Source organism: Conger conger, chromosome 4 (assembly GCF_963514075.1).
Source record: "Conger conger chromosome 4, fConCon1.1, whole genome shotgun sequence".
Taxonomy (NCBI): Eukaryota; Metazoa; Chordata; class Actinopteri; order Anguilliformes; family Congridae; genus Conger; species Conger conger.
Genome location: NC_083763.1, coordinates 39,427,351 through 39,454,558, shown reverse-complemented (window position 1 = coordinate 39,454,558; position 27,208 = coordinate 39,427,351). Strand labels below are relative to the sequence as shown.

At 41.0% G+C, this 27,208-nt stretch overlaps 1 protein-coding gene across 1 annotated transcript in view; it reads left to right on the top strand.

Annotated features, from left to right (window-relative positions):
* si:ch73-173p19.2 (V-type proton ATPase 116 kDa subunit a 1) overlaps positions 1-27,208 on the top strand; it is an 89,212-nt gene that overhangs the window by 53,298 nt on the left and 8,706 nt on the right. Inside the window, exons 12-16 of the mRNA XM_061238956.1 lie at positions 1,530-1,690; positions 9,025-9,118; positions 19,350-19,468; positions 23,280-23,490; positions 25,168-25,275. Of these exons, the coding sequence (XP_061094940.1) occupies positions 1,530-1,690; positions 9,025-9,118; positions 19,350-19,468; positions 23,280-23,490; positions 25,168-25,275 (693 nt within the window). The remainder of the gene's footprint in view (positions 1-1,529; positions 1,691-9,024; positions 9,119-19,349; positions 19,469-23,279; positions 23,491-25,167; positions 25,276-27,208) is intronic.

The following is a 27,208-nucleotide window of genomic DNA, read 5'->3' as shown; positions in this document are numbered from 1 at the left end:
GACCCTTGCCCTGAAAAGGACACTGACTTTACCTTGATTTGTGTAGTTTGTGGATTTTCAAAATGCAGAAGGTGAGGTCACACTTGTTTTGCCTCCCACATGTTACAAAATAAGGAACTGATGTCTCTAAAGCAAAGTGAGTATTCATGCTTTCAAGGTACAATCTGTTATGATAGTGATTGAAAATTGCACTGTGAAAAAAGGAATGACTGCAAAAAAACCCCCACATCAGCCCAACCATGGGCAGGAGCGACTTAAAGAGTTTAAGGGAACTAATCCCCAAATCACCATTGAGACATAGGGAATTTCAAAAGACCAGTCCTGGACTAGAGATAAGAAATGGAGAGACAGAACTTGGGGGTGTCGGCCGTGTGTGTCTCTGGGTTTGTGTGTGTGTGTCTCCCTCAATGGGGGTGGCCTGATAGACCTCATGCTGACATCTTGCTCTACAACCCCAAACTTTACAACAGACCTGGCTTTTTAACTTTTTGGTTTCAATTGATAGTTAGCATCTAAGTCCTGCACCTTGGTTTGGCGTTCTACGAGCTGGGGTTTGGTATGCTGTTCCACTGATTTCCTTTCTGACGAGTCTTTGTTTGTAACCTTCATTGTTCTAAGGTAGATAACCACTTCTTTAGATTAGTCGTGGATATCGTGTGTAACTAAATAAATCTCTTGATTTCCACCTGGTTTCAAGTTGTGCATTTGGAAAATGTTGATCCAACAGAGTGCTCTGCCTATCACTGAATTTGGCGATTGAAGTGATAATTCATATCTTTAATAATAATTACTAAATTAAATCAAACATATCTTCCATGTTACGTACAGTGACGGCCATGGCATTGATGGTTAAACCCTGCTCTGGTGTTGACTGTTAAAACTGCTGGATTCAGGAATTATGGTTATAAATGCATTTTACATAATCTTTGCTTCCCCGACAAGGTCAACATCACTGTTCATGACAGTGGGATTGTGAAAATGGGATCTTTAATTTCAATAGTTCTGATTAGGGTTGGGTATCATTTGTCTTTTATAGATTTTTCGATACACGGTTAAATTGGGAAACCACACTTGTTCATGGTGTTTTTGGCAATACTTTCTAGCCCTCTAATGGACCACCAGATATGTATGATAAGTGTTAATTTTGACGTTATGATTATTGATCATATTCAAACTAATATGTATTTAAAATGTACATATTCAAAGTGCAAGTTTTGGTCAAAGTGATATTCCTAGTTTGCAATAATAGCCAAATCAAGGCCGTTTATTTGAAACATATGAGTGAAAATGCACATTTGGGAGCAGATAAGCAGAACTGAAATTCAAATTTATTATAGGTTACCGTGGAATTTATTATAGGTTCTTGGAATTTTGGATACAGTTCTAATTTGGAACAGGTTCTCGGTAACCAACCGTGCTTGTGATCCTATCTACGGTCTCCTTTGAATGTATGCTATTGCCACCATTAGAAAGATAGTAAGCATGCATAATGTATTTTCTGGATAACCCAGGGGTTGTCTTCCCTGCAGCTCACCGATGTGCTTGTCAGTGGGCGATACATTGTTCTGCTCATGGGTGTCTTCTCCATGTACACCGGCCTCATCTACAATGACTGCTTCTCCAAGTCCTTCAACCTCTTTGGCTCAGCCTGGAGTGTCAGTGCCATGTTTGGCCCCAGTGGACCATGGACGTGAGTGATGTATACAAGCTATGCAGTTCATTTTTACACTGACAATGAAGGTTTGCTGAAGATAGAAATGGGAACCTTGCTAAGAGATTGGAGGTACCTTTCACCTTTTATTGGAACAAGTAATTATCTTTGTTGAATGAGATCATTAGCTGAACTTGTTCAAGGAGACAAATTAATCCATTTTAGCCACCAACTTAATGATTTTACGGTTAAGCTTCTAATATTGAATTAGAATTAAAGAAGTATTTTGAATTTGTGACTTGACATGGCAAAGGGTATACCATCATGCAGTTCTCACTTTACAGAATGCTGAAAAAAAACTCAGATGTCATGATCTGTGTTTTTAAGATTCAGATTTTTCAGTCCCCAGCGTTTCAACTTCTATTTCCCGCGTTGCTTTCCGTAGTTCTGTTTTCTGTTCATTATTCATTTCACCTGTTTTTTGATTATCCTTGTTTTCTAGCTATTTAAACCGGTCTGTTTTGTTTGTTCAGTGCCATACTGTAATGTTCTCCTGCCATTCTCTCCAGCGTTTTCTCTGTCTAATCTGCTTGTGTCAACCTGTCCTGTTATCCTTCAGTTATCCTGCTGTGCATGGACTTTGTTTGGACTCTCGGTTGGAGATCTTGATTTAGTTTTTGTTTATCTGCCTGTTTGGACTGCCTTCCCCTGTACAAACTTTGCCTGTGCCTGCGAATACATTTTGGATTTCCTTTGCGGTGTCCGTTAACCCCTGCCTGGCTTACACAAGTTCAGTCCCTGCTGTGTGCATTATTGTTCTGCAGTGGGTTGGTTGCATTTTCTCCTGGATTAGTTAAGTATTATTTGTTTGCTTGCTGATTCTAAATTCAGTTTAGTTGTCATTATAGTGTTCTGTTGTGTACTTGTTTGTTTGTTAGCTATTACAAGTGGTGTTTATTTAGATTCAGTGAAACTAGGTTAGGTGTTTGTTTCTCTCAGGTAAGCTAGGCTATTAAGTTAGGCTATTGTTTTACTGGCTGGCAGGCCACAGCTTTTGTTGTAGGAGGAGCCAATACTTTGCACCCTGCTCAGGCTATTAGTACTGGCACACCTGAACTCACTTCAGTGTGCATTATTGTTCTGCAGTGGGTTGGTTGCATTTTCTCCTGGATTAGTTAAGTATTATTTGTTTGCTTGCTGATTCTAAATTCAGTTTAGTTGTCATTATAGTGTTCTGTTGTGTACTTGTTTGTTTGTTAGCTATTACAAGTGGTGTTTATTTAGATTCAGTGAAACTAGGTTAGGTGTTTGTTTCTCTCAGGTAAGCTAGGCTATTAAGTTAGGCTATTGTTTTACTGGCTGGCAGGCCACAGCTTTTGTTGTAGGAGGAGCCAATACTTTGCACCCTGCTCAGGCTATTAGTACTGGCACACCTGAACTCACTTCAGTGTGCATTATTGTTCTGCAGTGGGTTGGTTGCATTTCCTCCTGGATTAGTTAAGTATTATTTGTTTGCTTGCTGATTCTAAATTCAGTTTAGTTGTCATTATAGTGTTCTGTTGTGTACTTGTTTGTTTGTTAGCTATTACAAGTGGTGTTTATTTAGATTCAGTGAAACTAGGTTAGGTGTTTGTTTCTCTCAGGTAAGCTAGGCTATTAAGTTAGGCTATTGTTTTACTGGCTGGCAGGCCACAGCTTTTGTTGTAGGAGGAGCCAATACTTTGCACCCTGCTCAAGCTATTAGTACTGGCACACCTGAACTCACTTCAGTGTGCATTATTGTTCTGCAGTGGGATGGTTGCATTTTCTGTATTCGGCGTCAGTGTTATTTAAGCCGTTGTGTAGCACACCAGCGGCAGCTGTGTGCGGCAGCCTCGGCGTACGAAGTCGCAGGTGTACAAAGTCGAGGGTGTCTATCTACGGGTGTCCATCCAGGCTGTCCGAGAGCCTGATGTTTGATTTTGTTTTTGCTGCCTGCCCTCATTCCACTGTGTAGTATTCCTCTTGTCCTCCCTAGTTCCCTCCATGTGTTTCCTTCCCATCCCTGTCCTCTCTCCTCTCCCCAGGTCCCAGTCAAGTAGGAGGTTCGCCTCCCGCCAACATAGGCAGAATATCTCTAACCTCATCTTCCCTCCCAGATCCCCTGGTATTGATCTCTGTGTGGCTGGTGGCCTCTGGAACTGCCAGTCCGCCGTCCAGAAAGCAGACTTCATATCTGCCTATGCCTCCCACCTCAACCTTGACTTTCTTGCTTTAACTGAAACGTGGCTCTCACCAGAGAACACGGCCACCCCGGCTGCCCTTTCCTCTGCCTTCTCTTTTTCCCACACACCCAGATCCTCTGGCAGAGGAGGTGGCACAGGTCTCCTAATCTCATCCTCATGGAGATCTAGTGTCTTCTCCTCATCCCTCTCCTTCTCCTCTTTTGAATGTCATGCGGTTTCTGTTACTCTGCCGTGCAAACTGTTTATTATTGTTGTTTATCGCCCCCCGGGTCCTCTGGGGAACTTCTTGAATGAGATGGACATCCTCCTCAGCTCCTCACCAGTCAATGACACCCCCCTGATCCTCCTGGGTGACTTCAACCTCAACTCAGAGTCCACCCAGTCCACCTTTCTCTCCCTCCTCTCTTCTTTTGACCTTACCCTCACTCTTTCCCCTCCCACCCACAAAGCAGGCAACCTTCTTGACCTCATCTTCACAAGGAGCTGCACAACAACCAACCTCTCTGTAACACCACTCCATATATCTGACCACTCCTTCATCTCTTTCTCTCTTCCACTCTCCTCCAACACCCATCCATCTCTCCCACCATCCACTGTCACCTGTCGACGGAACCTACGCCACCTGTCTTCCTCCACCCTCTCATCTACAATCCTCTCCTCCCTACCATCTGCGGAGTCTTTCTCTCGACTGTCTCCCGATGATGCAGCTACAACTCTCATGTCCTCCCTCTCATCTTCCTTTGACTCTCTGTGTCCCCTCACCACCAAACTAGCTCGGGCCTCCCCCCCCAGTCCTTGGCTTTCTGATGCTCTACGAGCTGTCCGAACCGAACTGCGGGCGGCGGAGAGAAAATGGAAAAGGTCCTGTCTCCCCAGTGATATAGCTTCCTTCCATGCCCTCTTATCATCTTTCCATTCCTCTGTCTCTCTAGCTAAATCTTCCTTCTTTCACTCGAAAATTAACGTGGCCGCCTCTAATCCCCGCAAACTGTTTTCAACCTTCTCCTCTCTTCCGGCCCCCCCTCCCCCCCCACCCCCCTCATCACTCACACCTGATGACTTTGTCTCCTTCTTTGAAATGAAGGTCGATGCTATTCGCAATTCCTTCTCCCAACCCTCCACCCCTGCTGACCCTCCTACCCTCCCCAACTCCCTAACCTCCTTTTCTCCCCTCTCTGACGCCGACACACTGAAACTCCTTACTTCCCACCGCCCAACCACCTGTCCTCTTGACCCCATCCCCTCTCCCCTCCTACAATCTATATCTGAGGACATTCTCCCTTTTCTCTCCTCTCTAATCAACACCTCCCTCTCTTCCGGCACCATGCCCTCTTCCCTGAAGAGGGCCAGAGTCACTCCCCTCCTCAAAAAACCTACTCTTGACCCCTCTGCCCTGAACAACTACCGGCCTGTCTCTCTTCTTCCCTTTCTCGCTAAAACCCTGGAACGGGCGGTCTGCTCCCAACTGTCCACTTATCTTCTCCACAACAATCTCCATGACCCCAACCAGTCTGGCTTCAAGAGTGGCCACTCCACTGAAACCGCCCTGCTCGCGGTCACTGAGGCACTCCACTCTGCTAAAGCAAAATCCCTCTCCTCTGTCCTCATCTTCCTCGACCTGTCAGCCGCCTTCGATACAGTCAACCATGAGATTCTGCTCTCATCGCTGTCTGGGATGGGTGTCACAGGTTCTGCACTCGCTTGGTTTTCCTCCTACCTCTCTGGTCGCTCCTACCAGGTGACTTGGAGGGGCGCAGTCTCCGACCCTCAACCCCTACGAACTGGAGTCCCGCAGGGCTCGGTTCTTGGGCCTCTCCTCTTCTCGCTATACACCATGTCTCTTGGTTCTGTTATCTCTTCCCACGGCTTTTCTTATCACTCCTACGATCTCTGCCTGCTTGGCTGATATCTCTGCGTGGATGACTTCCCATCAGCTGAAGCTCAACCTTGCCAAAACTGAGCTTCTCTACATCCCTGCTAAGTCCTCTCCGTCAGTCGACCTCTCATTGACTGTCGAGGACTTTGTAGTTTCCTCCGCCCGTACGGCAAAGAATCTTGGGGTGACTCTTGATAACTGCCTCACCCTGGCTCCACAAGTATCCTCCACTGCCAGAACCTGCAGGTTCTTTCTGTATAATATACGCCGTATCCGTCATCTCCTGACTGAGAAAGCCACCCAGCTCCTAGTCCAGGCGCTCGTCATTTCCCGCCTGGATTACTGCAACTCCCTCCTAGCCGGTCTCCCAGCGTGTGCCATCAAGCCCCTCCAGCTGGTCCAGAATGCTGCAGCCCGCCTGATCACCAATCAGCCCAGGTCGGCTCATGTCACCCCGCTTCTCATTGGCCTCCACTGGCTTCCCATTGCTGCACGCATCCGTTTCAAGGCCCTAGTGTTGGCATTTCAGGCTGCTAAGGGGACTGCCCCACCTTACATACAATCCCTGATCACTCCCTACTCCCCAGCTAGACCACTCCGGTCTGCCAGCTCTGGTCGCCTTACGGTTCCCTCTCTACGTGCACCTGGCGGTCGAGCTGCACGTTCACGCCTGTTTTCCGTTCTGGTTCCTCAGTGGTGGAATGACCTGCCTACCACTGTCAGAACAGCAGAATCCCTCCCCCTATTTCGACGCAGACTCAAAACCCACCTTTTCAAACTCTATCTTAGTCCTCCCTCCTGATTTCCCCTGCCCCTCCTTTCTGATATCCCTATCCTTGTCTAACCCCCCCCGCCCCCCAAAAAAAAAATGATGACAACTATGTTTAGAACAGCATTTCCTGTGTATTTTGCTAGTTTCTGGATGTGATGCTCTGACTTAGGGTAGAACCTATGCACTTGTAAGTCGCTTTGGATTAAAAGCGTCTGCCAAATGACTAAAATGTAAATGCTCATGCTAACCACAAAAGCTGTACATTGTCTGTAGAGAACAAAACATGTAATGTAATGTAAAAATGTATGTTTATTCCAGCGTTTATAAACTATAATTTCTCACGGTATAGTTCGCTACCCCAACTATTCTACACCGAGTGGGATAACTGGCTTTATGGCACAAGTGAACAAGGTGCTAGCATGAACAGCTGTGAATCAGCTGTAGTAAAGTTTCAAGAATCAGCACAGTATTTGTATCCTTAAACCAGTGTGCCGCTGCTGGAAGAATATCCCAGGGGAAACACTGTATTTAGTTGTGTCCTTTTTTTTACATTACATTATTGGCATTTGGCAGATGCTCTTATCCAGAGTGACGTACAACAAAGTGCATACCCATAACCAGGGATAAGTTCGCTGAAAGACCCTAGAGGGAAGTACAATTTCAACTGCTACCTGTACAACAAAGATAAGGACAAGGGCCTTTTTTTTTTTTTTTTTTTTTGAACAAACAAACAAACAAACAGAGCAAAAGTGACCAAAGTTAACTATCCAAACACTGCTTACCTAGCCAACTAAAAATACCGACACACAAAGCAAGTCACAGAGACAACAATTAAGGTTCATAGGGAGGTAGGGAGGTAGGGAGGGATGGGGAGAGGTGCTGCTTGAAGAGGTGTGTCTTCAGCTTGCGCTTGAAGGTGGGGAGAGATTCTATAGTTCTGACCTCAACGGGGAGTTCGTTCCACCACCGTGGAGCCAGAACAGACAGTAGTCGTGAGCGTGAGGTGGAGGTTCTGAGAGGGGGAGGTGCCAAGCGGCCTGTGGAGGCTGAACGAAGAGGTCTGGCAGGGGTGTAGGGTCTGATGATTTTGTGCAGATAAGCTGGGGAAGACCCTTTAACTGCTTGGAAGGCTAGCACCGATGTTTTGAATTTGATGCGAGCCATGACAGGCAGCCAGTGGAGGGAAGTAAGCAGGGGGGTGACGTGTGAGTATTTGGGAAGGTTGAAGACCAGACGAGCTGCTGCATTCTGGATGAGTTGGAGGGGTCTGATGGCGGACGCTGGGAGGCCAGCCAAGAGGGAATTGCAGTAGTCCAGGCGGGACAGAACCATCGCTTGGACCAGGAGCTGGGTCGAGTAGGGGGTGAGAAAGGGGCGGATTCTCCGTATGTTGTATAGGAAGAACCTGCAAGACCGGGTCACCGCCGCAATGTTCTCGGAAAGGGACAGTCTGCTGTCCATCACCACGCCGAGGTTCCTTGCACTGGGTGACGGCGTGAGTGTGGTATCCCCGAGGGAAATGGAGAGATCCAGATGGGGAGAGGTATTAGCAGGGATGAATATCATTTCAGTTTTACATGGGTTGAGCTTTAGATGGTGGTTGTCCATCCAGCTCTGGATGTCCCTCAGGCAAGCAGAGATACGGGCTGAAACCTGCGTATCAGACGGCGGGAACGAGACGAAGAGTTGGGTATCGTCCGCGTAGCAGTGGTAGGATAGCCCATGTGCAGTGATCACAGGGCCAAGGGAGCGAGTGTAAAGAGAAAAAAGAAGCGGGCCAAGGACTGAGCCCTGGGGAACTCCTGTGGCGAGGGGCCGAGGTGTCGATACTATGGTTAATTATTGGAAAATAGTTTTACAGCATATGATTTCAGAATATATATTATAGGTTGCTAAGGGTGTAGACATTAATGCTATAATGCTGGACATAAAATTATATGGCCAATAGGTAAAAAAAAACAAAAACACTGCAGTTTTAGTATTAAACCACAACTCTTAAACCTTCCACCAAATCTCATGAATACATGAGCTCATTGACACCCACAGACCTATTGTTTTGCCCTCAACTACTCAAGACCTCTTCAGAGTAGTGGCTGATGGGCCAGTTCTTACACCTAGGTCAATTTCTCAAAACCACTTGAGAAAAAAAAAGACACATACTTTAACAACCCATATTTCCAAAATGAATTGGTCACTCCCAAGAAAAGATACCTAATTTTCTAACTCTAATATTCTAACTCTAGTTTCAGATTAAAATAAAAAGAAAATTGAGATCTGCGCAATGATATCCCCTTTACAGCATTGCGTCACATATGATTGACAGACCTAGTTCTGAATGCCAAAGGAAGATTTTACTTATTCGTAACATTTGCGAATTTCATTTTCATTTTTTTTGTCCTTTGTTTTATGAGCGAATGTCTCATAATGACTAGTAACGAACACTGTCAATGATACAAATAACTCAGTTGAAGAATCAGTCCTCCTTGATCTTTTATTTCAGAAATGAGACACTGCATGGTTCTGAACATCTTCAGCTGGACCCAGTGATTCCCGGGGTCTACTCAGGCGGTCCCTATCCTTTTGGCATTGATCCGGTGAGCGGAATCTCCTCTCTAGAATTAACTCAGAGATTTGGAAGTTATTCTGATAATCTTCATTATCATGCAAGGATGCTTTTATAAACAATACTTATTATTTAATTTGACATTTTGCCTCTTCGGCAAGAATGCCGCCAGGTGGGAAATAATACTTGCAAGGTTCTGACAGTAGGGGACAGCCATGTTTCATTTTGGCCTGTAACATTTGTAGCAATATTACTATAATCCATAGTGGTTTATGGTTTGCTTTCGTGCAACCACCACCAGGTGGCAAATGTTCCACTACCACTACTCCACAGCTGAACAAGAGATTTTTGTAGTGCATGTTATTGATCTTCTTTTGCAGCACAGCAGCTAACCTACAATGTGTAGAACCACTTGAACATTCCGCATTCTGCACTGCAAAGACAAATACAGCTGTAACATTACTTGTTAACTATGCTCCCACTGGGGTAACCAGTTACAATGATAATGTTCATTTTTGGTTTTGGGTTTATTATTAAAAAATGCTGAGCCTTGAATGTAATGTAATATTTATAATAGATAGAAGCCTAGGTGAGGAATGTCACGTATGTATCTGTAAGTTTATGTATGTTTATGAAACCAGATTAAATGCAGAAGGATCTGCCACTTTGAATAAGTTCATCAAAAAAAGGTCTCGGACTACGTTACGGGTCAAACAGACATGTACATGGACATGTACCCTGTAATAAGACTGGATCTTTCTATTAAGGTGTTCCATCGATAAAGAACAATGCCGTCTAATGCAAGCTATAATGGAGTAATATAATGTCAAATAATTCAAGCTACCATGTCATGGTTAGGAGCAATGTAGCATTAGGTGCCTATATATTTGGATATCCGCATTTCACCACCACCTCCCAGCAAACTATAAAGAACACACTGATGTTAGGCTAGGGTGTATTTAATGAATAAATCATGTCTATACTCCCCTAAACACACACAACTGTCCAATTTAGTAACTTTGTCCATGAAATGATATTGAGACAACACCACACGTAACAATAATGTCCGTGTGTTGCTAGCCAACTTCAACCTAGCTATAGGTTAAGTTGGATCAAGTTCCGGGTTGAAGAACATTCAATAAAGTTATCTGCTAACATTAAATTACCTAAATCTACTAATTTGGTGGAAATTAATGATCTGACATGCTTTACGCCACATTGTTAATTTGATACAAATGTGCTAATAAGATCAAAATACTACTGATTTTGCCTTTGAAGAGAACATCACGTGTGATGCATTGGAGTGAATGGAGTTGACACAAGTCGATCTTTCTATGGCTCTGGGTTTACAGTCTTAGGAACTTGCAGGAGGGACAAAGTGAGGTTTCAGATCATACAGACCAGTGGTTTCCAACGTCGATATACTGGATGTTCGTGTTAAGTCCCATTGCGAGGACAACTACATTTGCATCTCATTAGTAGAACAGTAGTAGGCTGAATTCTAAACAAGGGAAATTCTATCCTGAAAACAATCATTTTGGAACAGATAAAATGTGTACATGAATGTAGCCTTTTAACAATTAGACTGATGGTGTCAAACATAATTACTCTGCCCCGCCCCCCCCCCTACAGAGATTTGTCCCCCTCCACATGTTAAACACATTTAAAATCGATGTCCTGCCACCTAGAACCATGGATTCCACATTACAATGTTCACACCCCATACAAAACACACCAGACAATTTATATATGATCACATATCAGTGCTCTGAATTATTTAAGGGACTCCACTGCGGGCAGATGTGCATGATTTGTTTCTTTTGTCAGCCAACAGGGATAATAAATAACCACACTATAGGTGTCATTTACTTCCCAACTTTCAAAAACAGAAAATGTGAATAAGGTGGAAGAAAACTAAGAATTCACAAGCCAAGCCATTACTAGCTTTAAGTGTAGGTTAAGCCTATTGTATACCACCAATTTGACACGTGCTTCATGGTTTCTCACAATAGTCTTTCAACATGTCAAACGTGCAGAGAATGCAAATATTGCAAAAACTTTTCAATTAAATGAAATGGTCAGTGGTAGCCTAAGTTCTTTGAAACACACAGCTGTTTTGAAGTGTATTTTTTCTGATGATGCAGAATGAAGCTAACCATAGCTAGTATTCACGGTGAAGTTTAAACGTCAGGGACAACTAGTAATTAGGAAAATAGCAAAGACGAGTGAACTGCACTTTATTGTACAGTACGGCATTCTGGATAAGCGTGTCTATCAAATGACTAATGTAATGTAACTACGGCGAAGCAAATTCAAATTCCCTAAAACACAATAGAAAACGTAGCAGCAGAAAAGGCAGCCAAGTTGTCATGGTCGGATATTTTTTAAAAAGCAATTGCCTACCCTCAACCATGGCAAAACTTCTGTGTAACTACAGCAGGCTAGCGTTTTAAAGCTGATGCTTTCAAATAAGTGAGATTCAAAGGAATTGGCTTTCCAGATTCTAAAGTGCTGCTGAGCCAGCTGGCTATGAATTTATCATCATGTGTAATAGACACGGTTGGATGTAGATAGCTGATTGGATTGGATACTGATTGTGAATTAGCTTTTAAATGTTTTGGGATGAGCAAAACTTAAGACGGTAACGGGTGAGCTCACAATTTAGGCTTCACTTGTTAATAGGGCAACAATGTCTGGTTGTAGCCAGTGTCACGATGGAAAAGAAAACAATGGGCCTCATTTATCAATATTTTCGTGTGCAAATGTATGTGTGATCGGAAACAAACTTAATTTGCGCCGGATGTATCAAACAGGAGTAGACAGCTTTTTTTCGAATCCATGTGTGTATGTTGATAAAATACCAATATATCGTAAACAAAAACAGCACGCACAAAATGTGATTAGCAAAAATTTGACGCCCCGAAAATCTTAAACCACAGAAATCAATTTCAGCCAATTTAAAGAGATGGCAGAGAAGAGAAAAGTATGCTGTGTAGCCTACACATGATCAGATTTTTTTTTGCTACAGCTACTTTGTAACTTGGCTTTGCGAACATGAAAATATATATTAAAACTTATTTAGGACCCAACATCTTCTATGCCAAGATGTTTTCTTATAATAAACTTGAACTGAAACTTGCCGTTATTGTCCGTTGTTTATTCTGTTCAAAGATGGATGAGGAAATTAAGCTAATTGTCCTGGTGGAGAGCCATAAAGCAATGGGCCTGCCGAGGATTCAAATAGGGATCAAAACATTGTCTGCAAAAAAGATGTGTAAGGACCATATCCGTGTGCAGGCTTCCTTCTTTTCCTCCAAACTAATTTAGTTTGTTGGTTATTAGCCTACTTTTGTTGATATAGGCTACATAAACTACATATGCGCCACACAGGACTGGAATTTGTCTTCTATTAAAGCAATAAATGTAAATGTAATGTAAAGTCTAATGCTGTGTTCACGTCATCTGAATGACCAAATTACCACCTTCCGACTGGGAAAAACAGTACACATAATTCCCATACCGCAACTCACACACATAAGACACATAGACTTATGTCCCTTTAAGAGATGACGGGGCAGAGTGTGACGTTAAAACACTGCACCCTCTGTAACTAGTTTTGTGGATTCTGAAATAAAGAGTAAAGACAGCTGCTGCCGATTTCTGCATACAACAAGCTGCCTCGTTGTTTATTTAGCATGCGCTAAAATAGACAAATAAAGTGCATCAGCCACATGCCAATGCCACTTCTATACCATGATGTTTGCTTGAACTTGAACTAGCCGTTATTGTTTGTTGTTTCTCCTGTGAGCCTCAAAGAAAATTAGCTCGGTCTTTGAATATGTGCTCTTTCCGAAGTAGGCTACGCCATGCCCCAAATCTTCTTATGGGCCAAAGCAATAAACGTAATGTAAAGAGAGGTCCGACATATAAACTATGGCCTAAGCAAGCTACGCCCTATCTATAGCAAATTTTACACGTGTTATTGAATTTATATTAAACTCCACGTAAGCATCAATTAATCAGGATTACCGGAATGAAACATCTCCCATTTTAAATATTGAATCCTGTGCATTTTTATATGATACTATAATATTCAATTAGCTTAAAATAATTTTGCCACTCAAAATAAAATGTAAATTAATGGAATAGTAAACGCACAAAGCACACTTTACAACCTTAATTTCTGTGCACAATACAAACAGCTAAGACTGCTGGTGAAGTCAGTTAGGCTCCTACGAAAATACTGATATCCAGAAACTCATAAATGCCATTATTTGTGCAAATGCATTTCTGAAGGATTTACGGTGAATTTTGTTCAGCTCACATTAATAAATTATGCCCAATGTTTTTATGAATGTCAGCCTATGTTATGTTCTTTATTGTAATGACCACAAACCTGCTCATTGAGTACACAATCTAGCATTTGGCTGGAATTCATGCAGAATTATTTGTGAATATTTCCAATTTAGATAGTAGCCTAGTTTTGGACTGTTCATGGACTGTTCTTGAAACCTAGGCCCATAATAGAAATAGGACTCTCTGCTGTCGGAAGATTGCAAGTATTTCAGACAGTGACGGATTAGAGTGCTCACATTCACCACCTGTTTGTGGGAACAAGTACATGGAAAGAGGAAAATAAAATACAATCCCCTGCAAAAGTATTGGAACAGCACAGTCAATTCCTTTGTTTTTGCTCTACACTGAAGACAATTGAGTTTGAGTTCAAACTCAAAAAAGATCTGAATTTCAGCTTTTATTTCCTGGTATTTTTATCAAGAATATATCACTTTTTGTATCAGACCACACATTTTTTAGGTGAGCAAAAGTATCGAAACATGTGACTGACAGGTGTTTCTTGTAGCCCAGATGTGTCCTGTTAGATTGATCGGTTAAACATGAAATGAATGTCTACTCTTGGGTTTTAGCCTTGGATTTTGCCTGTGAAGACTGCATTTGTGTTAGAAAAGATGAAGAACAGAGAACTGTCTGTGGGAGAAAGGCAAGGCAGATCAGAGCCATTGCGCAAGCATTGGTGACAGCCACTTCAAAAAGAAATAAACTGCTGGTGTACTGAGCAACAGACATCAAACAGGTCGACCAAGCAAAACAACTGCAGTTGATGTGAGAGCTGTGACAAAAAATTTATCAAAAACAATCACCACAAGGCAGGGGCATAAGTTCCTCAATCAGCCATTCAAAGACTTAAGGACCAGCAATATAGAGACTGTACCACAAGATACATAACACTTATCAGTAGTAAGAATCAGAAGGCAAGATTACAATTCGCAAAGTAGAGATGAGCCATAGAAGTTTGGGAACAAAGTTTTATGGACTGATGACACCAAGATTAACCTCTACCAAAGTGATGAAGAGGATCTGCTCATGATCCAAAAATGGTAAATGGAAAATGGTTGGCATTTATATCGCACCTTTATCCAAAGCACTGTACAATTAATGCTTCACCCATTCATACACACACAAACAGTGACTGGCTGCCATAGAAGGCACCAACCAGCTCATCAGGAGCATTTGGGGGGTTAGGCATCTTGCTCAGGGACACAGATGCACACATCCAGGGCGGAATTAAACGGACTGCCAGACTGCTCTTACCGCCTGAGCCAATGTTGGCCCAAAACATACAAGCTCAGTGAAGCGGTGGTGGTGGAGTAAGTGTCATAGCTTGGGCTTGCATGGCTGCTTCTGGAGTGGGCTCACTAATCTTTAATGATGATGTAACTGATGATGGTAGCAGCAGGATGAATTCAGAAGTCTACAAAAACATTCTGTCTGCCAACTTACGGAGAAATGCATCCAAACTAATTGGACGGAACTTCATCCTGCAGCAAGACAATGAGCCAAAACACACTGCCAACACAAAGGACTTCATTAGGGAGAAAAAGTGGAAGGTTTTAGACTGGCCAAGTCAATCACCAGACCATAACCCAATTCAGAATGCCTTTCACCTCCTGAAGAGGAGATTGAAGGGAAACAACTGAAAGAGGCTGCAGTAAAAGCCTGGAAAAGCATCACAAAAGAAGAATGCAACAGTTTGGTGATGTCAATGTGTCACAGGCTTGATAGAGTTATTGCAAGCAAGGGATATGCTCCCAAATATTAAAGTGTCATTTACTTTAATTTATTAAATACTCTGTTACAATACATTTGCTCACCTAAAAATTGGGTGCTATGTTCTAAGTAGTTTAACACATGTAAATGCCAGGAAAGAAGATGAAATTCTGAATTATCTCGTCTCGTGTTCATCCTTATCTCAGCCCGAGGACTGTATATGCAGAGGGGACTGTATATGCTAATTTGCCACAGCCCGGCAGATCTCCCGAGGCAGGAACGCCAAATGTAACCAACTGAAGCCAACTGTGATATGTTATAGTTACATGTTTGAGAGATAAATACATATTGATCTTGATTTGTCTTTAGTCCCCAATTTTAGTTTTGTAATCAAACAATTCACATGTGCTTCATGTGCATATTCTCAGCTTTTAGGAAAGTATATACACTTGAGGGCACCATTATGATTGTGACATATTAATGTTATGTAAATGAAAGGAGTCATGTTTAGGTATTTGTCGCATATCCTTTGTAACCCAAAGACATCACTAGGTGCCGAGTATGCAATATTTTGTTCCGTTTGGTTGAACTTGACTTGAGCAGATAAGATGCTTCTGTACAAAGTAGTGGCATTCAGCTCCAGAATTATTGGCACCCTTGGGGAAAAAAAACAAAAAACCAAAAAAAAAAACAGTGGCATATAATATATTTAGATAATCTCTGTTATGTCAGGTTGGGTGGTTTCACGGTGTTATGGTATCCTGCAATAATATAGAATTTTGACAGTCTCCACGTCAAAACTTTGATGTTTTTGGCAAACGTTTGCCATTACTTGCCAATTTGAATGTGTGACCAGGCAGCTCACCGAGTGTATAATACAGATTACACCATCTAAGGGCTTACACCTTAAGATTTTAACACAGCCCCTCAATCAGGTAAACAGGGTTTTCCCCAACTTTTAGCACAGGTACGTTTAGACAGACGTTAATTCAGCCTTTAACAACGTTTATTCCGTAAAAGCACAGATCATACAAACAAGATAAAATTGGGACTGATCATAGACACTTTAGTTGTTAATATCAAGTGAAGACAAGAAACAATAGGAAAAAGGAATACTCCACCTGCATAATGGTGTACCTCCCTTGTTGGCTGGTACCAACAAGGAATAAAATGTAACTTATGTCATGAACTACAAGATACCATGATGGTGGTGGTATGCCCCTAGGAGGGACTCAGGCCCAACACACTCACGACACATGTGCACCAAATCCAAAGGGAAACCTATGGAAGTTAAAAATACAGACACACAGCACCACAATCCGAGGTATTAGGTGAGAAAACCCAGATGCTGCAACCCCTCTATACTGCTCACCTCAAAACTGTGCCAGACACATGTTTACATTTTACATTTTTGTCATTTGGCAGATGCTTTTAATCCAAAGCGACTTACAAGTGCATAGGTTCTTCCACAAGTCAAAGCATCACATCCATAGCTAGGAAAACACACATGGAATGCTGTTCTAAACATGTAGTCGTCATCATAAGTGATTTTTTTTTTTTTTTTGGTTAGACAAGGAGGATAGGGATATCAGAAAGGGGGGGCAGGGGAAATCAGGAGGGAGGACTAAGGTAGAGTTTGAAAAGGTGTGTTTTGAGTCTGCGTCGAAATAGGGGGACATGTGCCACTGATGAAAGGACGAGGACCATCCGGGGCAACGCTTCCACCTACTTCAGGGAACACCTGAGATAGGAAGTTACCTTATAACATCAATGGACAATGGGGCTAGGCAACCAGAGCTTAAAAGCATATACAGGCTGTCTAGGTTGGTCCTAGAGGAATAGCCGTAGTGGCTACCATACAAATCATAGGCCCAGACATACATCAAACAAAGCCAGCATGCATTGATAAAAGTAACAACGCTAAATATAAAGCAAATAATAAAAATGCAATTACTACAACAGAAAACCAACACAAATGAAAATGAAACAAACACATAAAAGTAGGCAACAGAATACAACATGCCATGCAAAGCAAGAAAAAATAACCAACCAAACAAGAGCCAGGTAGGCTACCGAGCCAAATGAATACAACAGAAGAAACCCTGCAATAGTTACACCCAAAGTTACTGCGAGCAGAGCGCAAACAAAAATAGCGTACAAAGATACACAATCCACAGACATGCTCAGGCCCCTACACTCTACAATAAAATGTATAATTCCTACTTCCACACGGATTGACTGTTGCCCGAAAACACACAGAAAGTAACTAGAGCGTTGGATGACTGCATATCAGCGTTTACCTTTGCGTGGGATTAGCGGTTACCTTAAATCACAAATCAGAAGCAACTAGGGCATCAAATAACTACACATCAGCTTTTACCAGCACATGGAGCTGTGTATATGAACAAACAGTGCATTCCTTTAGCCGCTGTAGGTTATGTGGACCTGCATTCAGAACAAAAAAAAACAAAACAAAAAAACACAATGATTCACTGTGCAACAGTCGCTTCTCGTAAAGCGCATTTGTAATTCATAAGGCGCTTACCGTTAATAACTAGTGAACCTAGTTTTTACCATGGCCAACCACACGCACTACTTATACCGGAGCAGAAAGCCCAGAGTCCGGCAAAAGAGACAAAGAAAACAAAACCCATGAACGAAGTAAGCATAAATCCCTATAAAAACCAAGACAGTTCCCAGAAAAGTTTGCACACTATAAACGTTAAGGGGCGTGTCCAATACGGGGTTTGAGCAAGATATGAAGACACGCTGCCTCGAAATGCACCCGGTCACAAAAGCAGCTCAGCAAAAACATTTGAGAGTGATGTGGTCACAAGACTATTTGACAAGAAAAACTAGAACAAACAATGGCAGCACACTCAAGCACTACTGGAGACTTTGTCCCGAAAAAACGCCACCACCCTGTCTGGCAGCACTCCGAATGACAGAGGAGAGCAGGCTAATTTGGATGAGCGAGTATACAAGATTTGTTTGAGTGGCTACTCCTAAGCTCAAAATCGAGGAGGTGAATTATTGGTCTTGACCTGTTTTCAATAATTTTCCTTGATTAACAATGCGATTAAGTCACAGTGTTGGTACTACCAGGTGTAGCCACTTTACATTAATTAGTTAAAACAGGAATAAAACTCTTACAAGGATTATCTGTGTGAATTGTCCAAACATTAGGATTAAAATGTCCAATCACAGTCCCTGCTAAAATATAAATATGAATCAGTAATGGTAATCTTACTTATTTTGACAGTCAATCATTTATACCAGGGCTGCCCAACCCCATTTCTGGAGATCTACTGTCCTGTAGGTTTTCATTCCAACCCTATTAAAGCACATCATATTCACCAGCTTGTTGAGCTCCTAATTAGTAGAATCAGGTGTGTCACATTAGGGTTGAAGTGAAAACATAGAGGATGGTAGATCTCCAGGAACTGGATTGGGCAGCCCTGATATACATAATTGCCATATTGAAGGTGTTATTTTCTTTACTTCAGTGATACTAACAGAACTCAGTGCAAAGCACATTTTTTGTGGCAATAGTAAACAACCACTGGTGTAAGCCTAATATTGCTTATTACATAATGTTAAGAATGGAATTTGATATTAGCACAGAGGAATGCAGCCACCTTTTGGCTGGAGACTGTGTTGCAGCCTTCAACTGCATTTCAGTGGAACAAGCCGTGCCCTCCAGCCATGTTAGGGCCACGCTAGTTTTTAAACGGTGAAACACTGTACCGTGGTACAAATTTGGAGACTTTTTAACGGTTTCAAAAATTGGATACTGCCCAACCCTAATGGAACAAATGGGAGAACTATACACTTTTTTTCTATATTTTTAATCTCTTGTTTTTTTATTAAAGGCTCACTCAGTAATTTCCATATAACTTTTGGTTGCTTTTCCACAAACATTACTTGGATGGGACAGATTTTACTGTATTGGGAAGCACTCCTTATAGCAGATTGCACAGTCATTAGCAAATGGATGCTGTGAGGAGTAGGTGAAGGATGTTATTATATGTATGAATCTATGTTTTAAATTAGAAGATGTGTGGAATCTGACAAAATGTACAGTAATGAATGAATATATTCTGGATAGTAATATTACCATAAAGCCTTTAGAAATAAATATATTAATTAAGTTAACATTTAGTTATTTTCTTCTATCAAAAATCTGTATTTTCCAGATTTGGAATATTGCAACAAATAAGCTGACGTTCTTGAACTCTTACAAGATGAAGATGTCAGTCATTCTGGGAGTGGTCCACATGTTCTTCGGAGTTACCCTGAGCCTGATGAATTACATGTAAGTTTCACTGATGAACAGTCAAGAGTGTCGCAAGTAATTAGAAATATAAGCAGTAGTTAATTTTTTTTTTTGTGTGATTGCTACTAGGATAATTACTAGCATGCGTTGATGTCAAATTTGAATAATTTTCAAGATTTCAATATAATAATATTATAATATATTACAATATATTAAAAATGAAAAAAACTATGTTTTAAGTTTGCATTTGCTGAAATCCTCAAAAGACAGCAGCCCTAATGCTAACATCAGCCTGCTCTCCATCTAGGAATCAGCACAGGGTGGTTTGAGTATCTCGGACTGCTGATCTCCTGTGATTTTCATGCACACTAGTCTCTAGAGTTTGCAAAGAATGTTGCAAGAAAAAAAAACAAATCCAGTGAGTAGACAGAAACGCCTTGTTAGTGAGAGATGTCAGAGGAGAATGGCCAGACTGGTCAAAGGTGACAGTAATGCAAATAACCACACATTACAACAGTGGTATGCAGAAGAGCATCTCTGAACATACAACACATCATAACTCTAAGTGGATAGGTTACAGAAGTCTAAAAAATAAGTATAATGAATACCTAGTAAAGTGCTCACTGAGTGTATATTTCATAGAAATAAACAAATGATCTATCCTCGAGAATTAATAAATTATTTTTTTTAAAGTATAATCTTTAACTGAAGAATTCTTGCCACCCATCAACCAGACCACTTTCTAAACCCAAGCTTTTCAAAGTTCTTGCAGACTTATTACAGAAATAATCTGTTTGAGCAGATTTATCCAACTCTGGATTGTGTAATTGAAGTCTCCTGCAATCACTCCGAATCCATTACAATTGTTATTGAAAATGGTTTCAATAATACAATGGTTTCAACACTTGATATTTTTCGCTTGGCACAAATACAACTCCATACTGGAATTAAAACATCACTGACCAACCACCATATTTCACCGTGGGTATGAGACACTCTATTTATCAATCTCTGTTTTGACGGCAAAACAGATGCTGTATCGAACAAAACATAAAATTTTGGTCTCATCCGATCACAGCACTTTCCTTCAATTATAATGTAAATGACAAAATGAGATCAAAATGGAATGTTTTGGTCAGATACAGCATCGGCATGTTTCGCGTCGAAAGAGAGACGCATAAAAGTATAGGCATCTCATCCCCAGGTGAAATTTGGTGGTGGGTCAGAGGTGTTTTGGGGCTGATTTAATCCAGGTCCAGGTCCCTTTTCAGTGAGACAATGACCCAAAGCATACATCAAAATCCACACAGAAATGGTTTTGTGATGACATCTATGTTCTACAATGGCCATTGCCGGAGCCAGACCTCCAAGCAATAACCTGTGGGCTGAACTGAAGGGTAACTGATAAGAGCAAATCCAAGAGTGTGAATGATCTTGCAAGGATTTTTGGATGTGTGGCCTCTTTAGAGTTTTTTACTGTAGAAAACGACTCAATTGTGTTTTCAAAGGGAGGGTACACAAGGAGTGTGAATAATAATTCCATTTTAAAATGAACCAGCTGTACTACAAAGGTTAACTAGGTTTGTTCGACATACAGAGATAATGCCAGCAGGATCACGTCTTTCTTTGAGCCTTGGATGTGAAAGGAGACTTGTTAATCCGACCTCCTACTTGTGTTATGTACGGTACTGAGGACCCAAAAGCAGACCAATGGATAATCCAAAAGCGTAGTTTATTCAGTCCAAGGTTCAGAGCCAAGAAATCAACAGACTATGCCCAAATCAGAAAGCAAAAGAATAGTCGAAAAATCAAGCAAAGCTCAAATTCCAGGGTGTCAGAAAAACAAAGGTACAAAAGGGCTGAGAAAAATCCCTCTCTGAAAAATCTAAAAAACTAAGCAAATAATCAAAAACCAAAGAAACAGATGGGCAACCAAAAGAAGAGGGTAAGGCAAACTCGAAAACAAATCAAGTTTTGTAATGACTGTCAATAAACAGGCGTACTTGAATCTTGGCACTGAATATGATCAATGTTCTGACAATGAACAATGCGGAGACTGAGGTTTAAATACATGAGGGAAGGTGACAATCTGGGTGGGGCTCGGGAGAAAGGTGGGCTAAACCAAGTAAACAAATAGACAACAGGTGGGAAACATAATAGGGAAATGATACAATCACGGGGAGACGAAAACGCGGGCTGGATACACCAAATCATACGGCTCCGGATTAGGGAGTGCATAGAGTGAAGACGTAGTGATAGTAAGAGACAGGTGCAAACACTTTGCTGAAACTAAGCAAGTAATCAGGGATAGCATAGGAAGGCGGAGTTATAGAACAGCGTGGAAAGCTAGGAGATAGTTACGTGTGTGTTAGTTACGTGATTAAATCTAAACTACCCTATTAAAATGACTGTTAGTTTGTTAGTTATTAGTACTATACAATATCTAAATTAGTAGTCGTTAGTAAGAATGGTGCTTTACAACATTTAACTATCGAGAGAAGCTGGAAGTAAGGAATGCGAGGCTGGAAGAAATGTTGAAAACCCGGAAACTACCGAAACCACCCGAATAGTGAAGCATGCAGATAGGGGAGTGACTCGGGCTCAGAAACATTCAGACACAGACATAACAGGGGATCACAAATGCAATAACTGTAATGAGCAACAATAACCAGATATGAATGAATATGAATAAATAACAAGAATAAGCAATAATAACACTAAAACAGACAGAACAGACTCAGAAAGATTACAGCGCACCATTCACTTCTCACATATTACAGAGCACCATTATATTGCTATCGTGTATGATAAATTACTATCACCCAGCAGATACAACAAACACATTTAACTTAAAATATCTTCACACAGTAGTCACTATGTATTGTTGTAGACTATAAAGGCCAGAGGCACGTCTGCATCTACCAAAGCAATCAGTGTAGACTCACACTACTGGTGGTCATCTGCAGTCTCTTATGTATAATTGTTATCACAGAGGAAAGATGTAAACATCAGATAATCAAGATAATATTTCACGAATCCTGTTCCAGTAGCACATGGTAAGATTGAACATTTTTTCCTTCACCACTCAAATACTTCCTTTGTTTGGTGAGGGGGGATTCTTACAGAAGGTGTGTCAGACCTGTACTCAGGATTCTTACAGTGTCAAGCTATTGTACAGTATAATATTTATTCACTTTTGAAAATACAATATCTCATTACCTGTATTGTTTATTAAAAACCTAATTATTAAATAAAAACAATTACTCTAAATAAAATCAAACAAACTGAAATTGGCAATACAAATGGTAATTGACCATCACAAGTAAGGTAATGGGTAAAACAAAATACATAAACAGTTAAACATACTGCTTAGCACTGTAAGGGCAATAGTAACAAGGCATAAAACATATGGAATGGTTGCAAACCTGCCAGGATGAGGATGCACGTGCAGGGAGGCCATAAGTAACCCAATCATTGCTCTGAAGAATTGCAGAGATTGTTTGTGTATTGGATTCACCAAGTCTAAAAAAAACAAACATAAAATGGCACCTCCATACCAGCAAACTCTTTGGAAGGGTGGCACGAAGACAGTCGTTAATGAGCACAATTAACAAAACCAAGTATCTTGAGTTTGCCACACCTCATTGGAATTATGACTGAAGAGAGTGCTGATGGTCAGATGAGCTCCACTAATGGAGTACATTCCATTATTTCAGTAGATTTCATTCTCAGTAATCTGTTACCTGAGATTTTTAATTGTATATGAACGTTAATCGATTCTATGCTATTATGGCACCATTTAAAAAATGTAAACTTATTGGCTACTGGTGTGAATGTTTTCCCACTACAGATATTTTCGGAACACCTGGAATGTTCTGCTCAAGTTCCTTCCGGAGATGGTCTTCATGTTGGGCCTTTTTGGGTACCTGGTGTTTCTTATCCTCTTCAAGTGGTGCGTGGTACTGAAGTCAGACACAGCCCCAAGCATCCTGCTCCTCTTCATCAACATGATGCTTTTTGCGTATGACACCTCTGATGGCACCTTACTCTACAGTGGACAGGTAGCATGGAAGATGCACTATGAATATGGCTATGAAAATCTATTGGTATCAGAAGCAAAATTAAGCTCCAAGGTAGAACATTAGAATAAGAGAAAAAACACTCAACAAGGGCTGCGGAGCATAGGTGAGGTGATAAACGATGGAATGGCTCTTTTTTCCATCAGTTTCGAATACTTGTGTAACAGTAATCTAACCTAGATGTAACAAAAGCATGCTCATTTTAGCTATGTTACGTAACTTGAAGAAAGCCACTCTGGATATGTTTTTTATGTGTCTGTCAAAAGTTAGGTATGGGTCAATAGTAACACCAAGGTTTTTACTACAGTATTTCATTACATTACATTACATTATTGGCATTTGGCAGACGCTCTTATCCAGAGCGGCGTACAGTTGATTAGACTAAGCAGGAGACAATCCTCCCCTGGAGCAATGCAGGGTTAAGGGCCTTGCTCAAGGGCCCAACGGCTATGCAGATCTTATTGTGGCTACACCGGGATTAGAACCACCGACCTTGTGTGTCCCAGTCATTTACCTTAACCACTACGCTACAGGCCGCCCCATTATATTACATAACATGTCATTTGGCCGACGTTTTTATCCAAAGCGACTTACAATTGATTTAGACTAAGCAGGAGACAGTCCTCCCCTGAAGCAATGCAGGGTTAAGGGCCTTGCTCAAGGGCCCAATGGCTATGTGGATATTATTGAGGCTACACTGGGGATCAAACCACCGACCTTTTGGGTCCCAGTCATCTACCTGAACCACTACGCTACAGGCTGCCCGGTATTTTACAAAAGAACCATAAACATTTTGTGTAAAGGTACACATTTTCTCCCTTGGTTTTTTCGGGTCTAAGATCAATACTTTGGTCTTTTCTTTGTTCAGAAGCAGAAAGTTAAAAAGCATCCAAACTTTTAGATCTACAAGCTTATTGTGTCAGTCAGCATAAAAAAAAACACTGACCCAGAAACACGGACGTATGTTTTCAGTGTTGAACAGGGTATGTTGCATGCTTGATTCAACATACCATTTTCAGAACTGAAAACAAGTGAGAGAAGTCGATATTTAAAGATTGACAAATTTGTGCATCTGTCCTTGTGTATAAACCTGTAATGCCACAATTTTTGCATTATTCTAAACCATGTAAGTAAGCAAATATGAACCAGTTTTAGCTTGGCATGGTGTTTTTTGCAGCTATTGCAAAAACATACACCTACTGCAGAAATGTTTGTTTATAGTTAATACATTTAAAATAACAATAATGGTCTGTGACCAGGGATAGTCACATAACTGTTTTTGGCATAAACATGGAACATACTTGACAACAGTTATTTATTTATTTGAATAAGTTATTTTGTATTTTGAATGATGAAATGTTTTTATTTATTTATTATTTATTTATTATTTATGGATTTTATTCATTTATTTAGTATTATTTAGTACTGATCATGCTAGTGCTAGTCTGTATTGGCATAATCAAGGGTTTCATTTAAATTAGATGTATTTATAATTGCTGCTGATCAAATTTAAATGGATCATAAAAGGGCTTGGCTTTGGAACTTGGAATTAAGAAGTCTCTTAACAATTCAAATCTTCCTATTCTACATATAATACATGTAAGATAAAGAAAATACTAGAACAAGGATTACATTAAAATTTGTATTGCCCCCTGACAGAAGAAGGTGCAGATCTTCCTGGTGATAACTGCCTTCCTCATGGTACCCTGGCTGTTGCTTGCGAAGCCCCTACTTCTGTACAGAGGCCACAAGAATGGGAAACAACAGGTTCGTCCAAGAAAAGAGAACTTTCTGATGACATTGGGCTTCCAATCACTTTTCTTCTTGTTCTTTGCCTGACCCAGAAACCGATTGAGGTCCTCCACCTTTAAGGAAATTCCAGCCCGTAAAAAGTTCCTTCTTAGAAGCTAGAAGCTATAACCCAAGTTAGGAGGATCCTGATGTTTTCTAAAGCAAAAAACATGAGTGCATCTATCTGCCACCCATATGCTATCTGTAACTGACGTTTGAAGGAGCAAGGACATTCCATTTCCAAATTCACTTGAAATCCAGAAAAATAAGCAATTGGAAAGAGCATAGATCAGAATTTTTGAATGATGCATTTGACCAAGATCCTCAGTAAAAATAGATGATACCTTCATTGGCTCTGTCACATTGCAGACGTTCCTTTCTGACCAAGTCAACCGTTTTGAAAGTTCAGTCTAGGCTAGTGGCCACTTTTCTAGCAAATAAATTCATGACTTAAAGCTGGGGTAGGCACATGTTTCTTTTTGGTAATATTTTGTAAAATTCTCTTCCCATTACGACAGCCAGCAATAAACCAACTGCTCTGGGAAAATATGATATCTGTGACTGTCCCAGGACAGATTTTCAGGGACTACGATTTTTATTCGCTCCCTGTAGCTTCCCTGTAACATCCAGTGAGGGCAGCTCTCAGCCATCAGGCGGGCTTACCTGCCTATAAAAAATTGCCGAGAGGCTGACTGCCCACAGCAACGTCGAACCAGTGAGAGTGACGAAGAGGAGGGGGCGGGTTTTTCGGCGCTGTATACATGCAAAATCTTTCTTCTTCTGCCCAGATTCTACTCGTGCCCACCCCACAAATCATTTTAATTAGGACAATAAAATTAGAAGTAGGTTACATTATGGGGTTATTATTGTCGCATAAATAATTAAATATAAACTGTACACAAATAAAATGAGATTTACCAATATTTTATTAACTTGCAAAATAATTTGTTAACAAATTATAATAATAATAATAATAATAATAATAATATAAGTTGCAATATAGCACACGTATTTACCAATATGATAGTAAGAAGTTGGTCTGTTTAGCAAGTTATTTCCCCAAACATAGATACAGTATACTAATATTGATTGTGTGGGGACACACACAATCCTGGCTACGCTACTACACATCACTGTATTATTTTGAGATGAAATGGTTAGAGTGTGGGAATTTACTAACGTCCATGTTACTGAATATTCAAACGAAGCTGGATAAGTTGCAGTACACACTCTTGAAGTTCAGCTGGATCCTTTCGCTGTTCGAAATGACACCACTCTTCGTCCGTGTCGGCTTCAGTGTTCAGTTCAGTTCAGTTCAGTTTTGCATCTTCTTCATCTCCGCACTCCCACAAGGCATGCAAAACCTGTTGTCCAGTCATTCATGCTGCCATTTTCCATTTACCTCAAAAGAAGTGAATAGCCTATGCTTCTGAATGTTATTTTATCGTGCTTTACAGTAGGTGTTCTCGCACATGGCATCGCCCCTCCCCTGTCAGAGAATAATTATCACCTTGTTTCAATGTGAGCCAGAATTCGTGCTGAGTGAAACTCACATATTAACGAGTAAAGATGAAGAAATCGCAGTGATCTTTTTCATCTCATTTAAAACATTTAAAAACAATTGTTGCACCTGTATGGTCAAATCTCACAAAATTAATAAACAAATAGAAAGGAAAGTTGATCTGAACTTTGTCGGTGTCGCCCACGACACCACCAACTCCAGAGGGTTGACACCCCCAGTGACCGTTATGAATATCTCGTCAGGCATTTCAGGCTCACTAACGCCCCCACCATCATCAACGACATGATATCTAAGACTGTGTTCATTCATCTGGATAACATCCTCATCTTCTCCGCCTTCCTGGAGGAACACGTCCGTCATGTCTGTCAAGTCCTCTGACATCTCCTG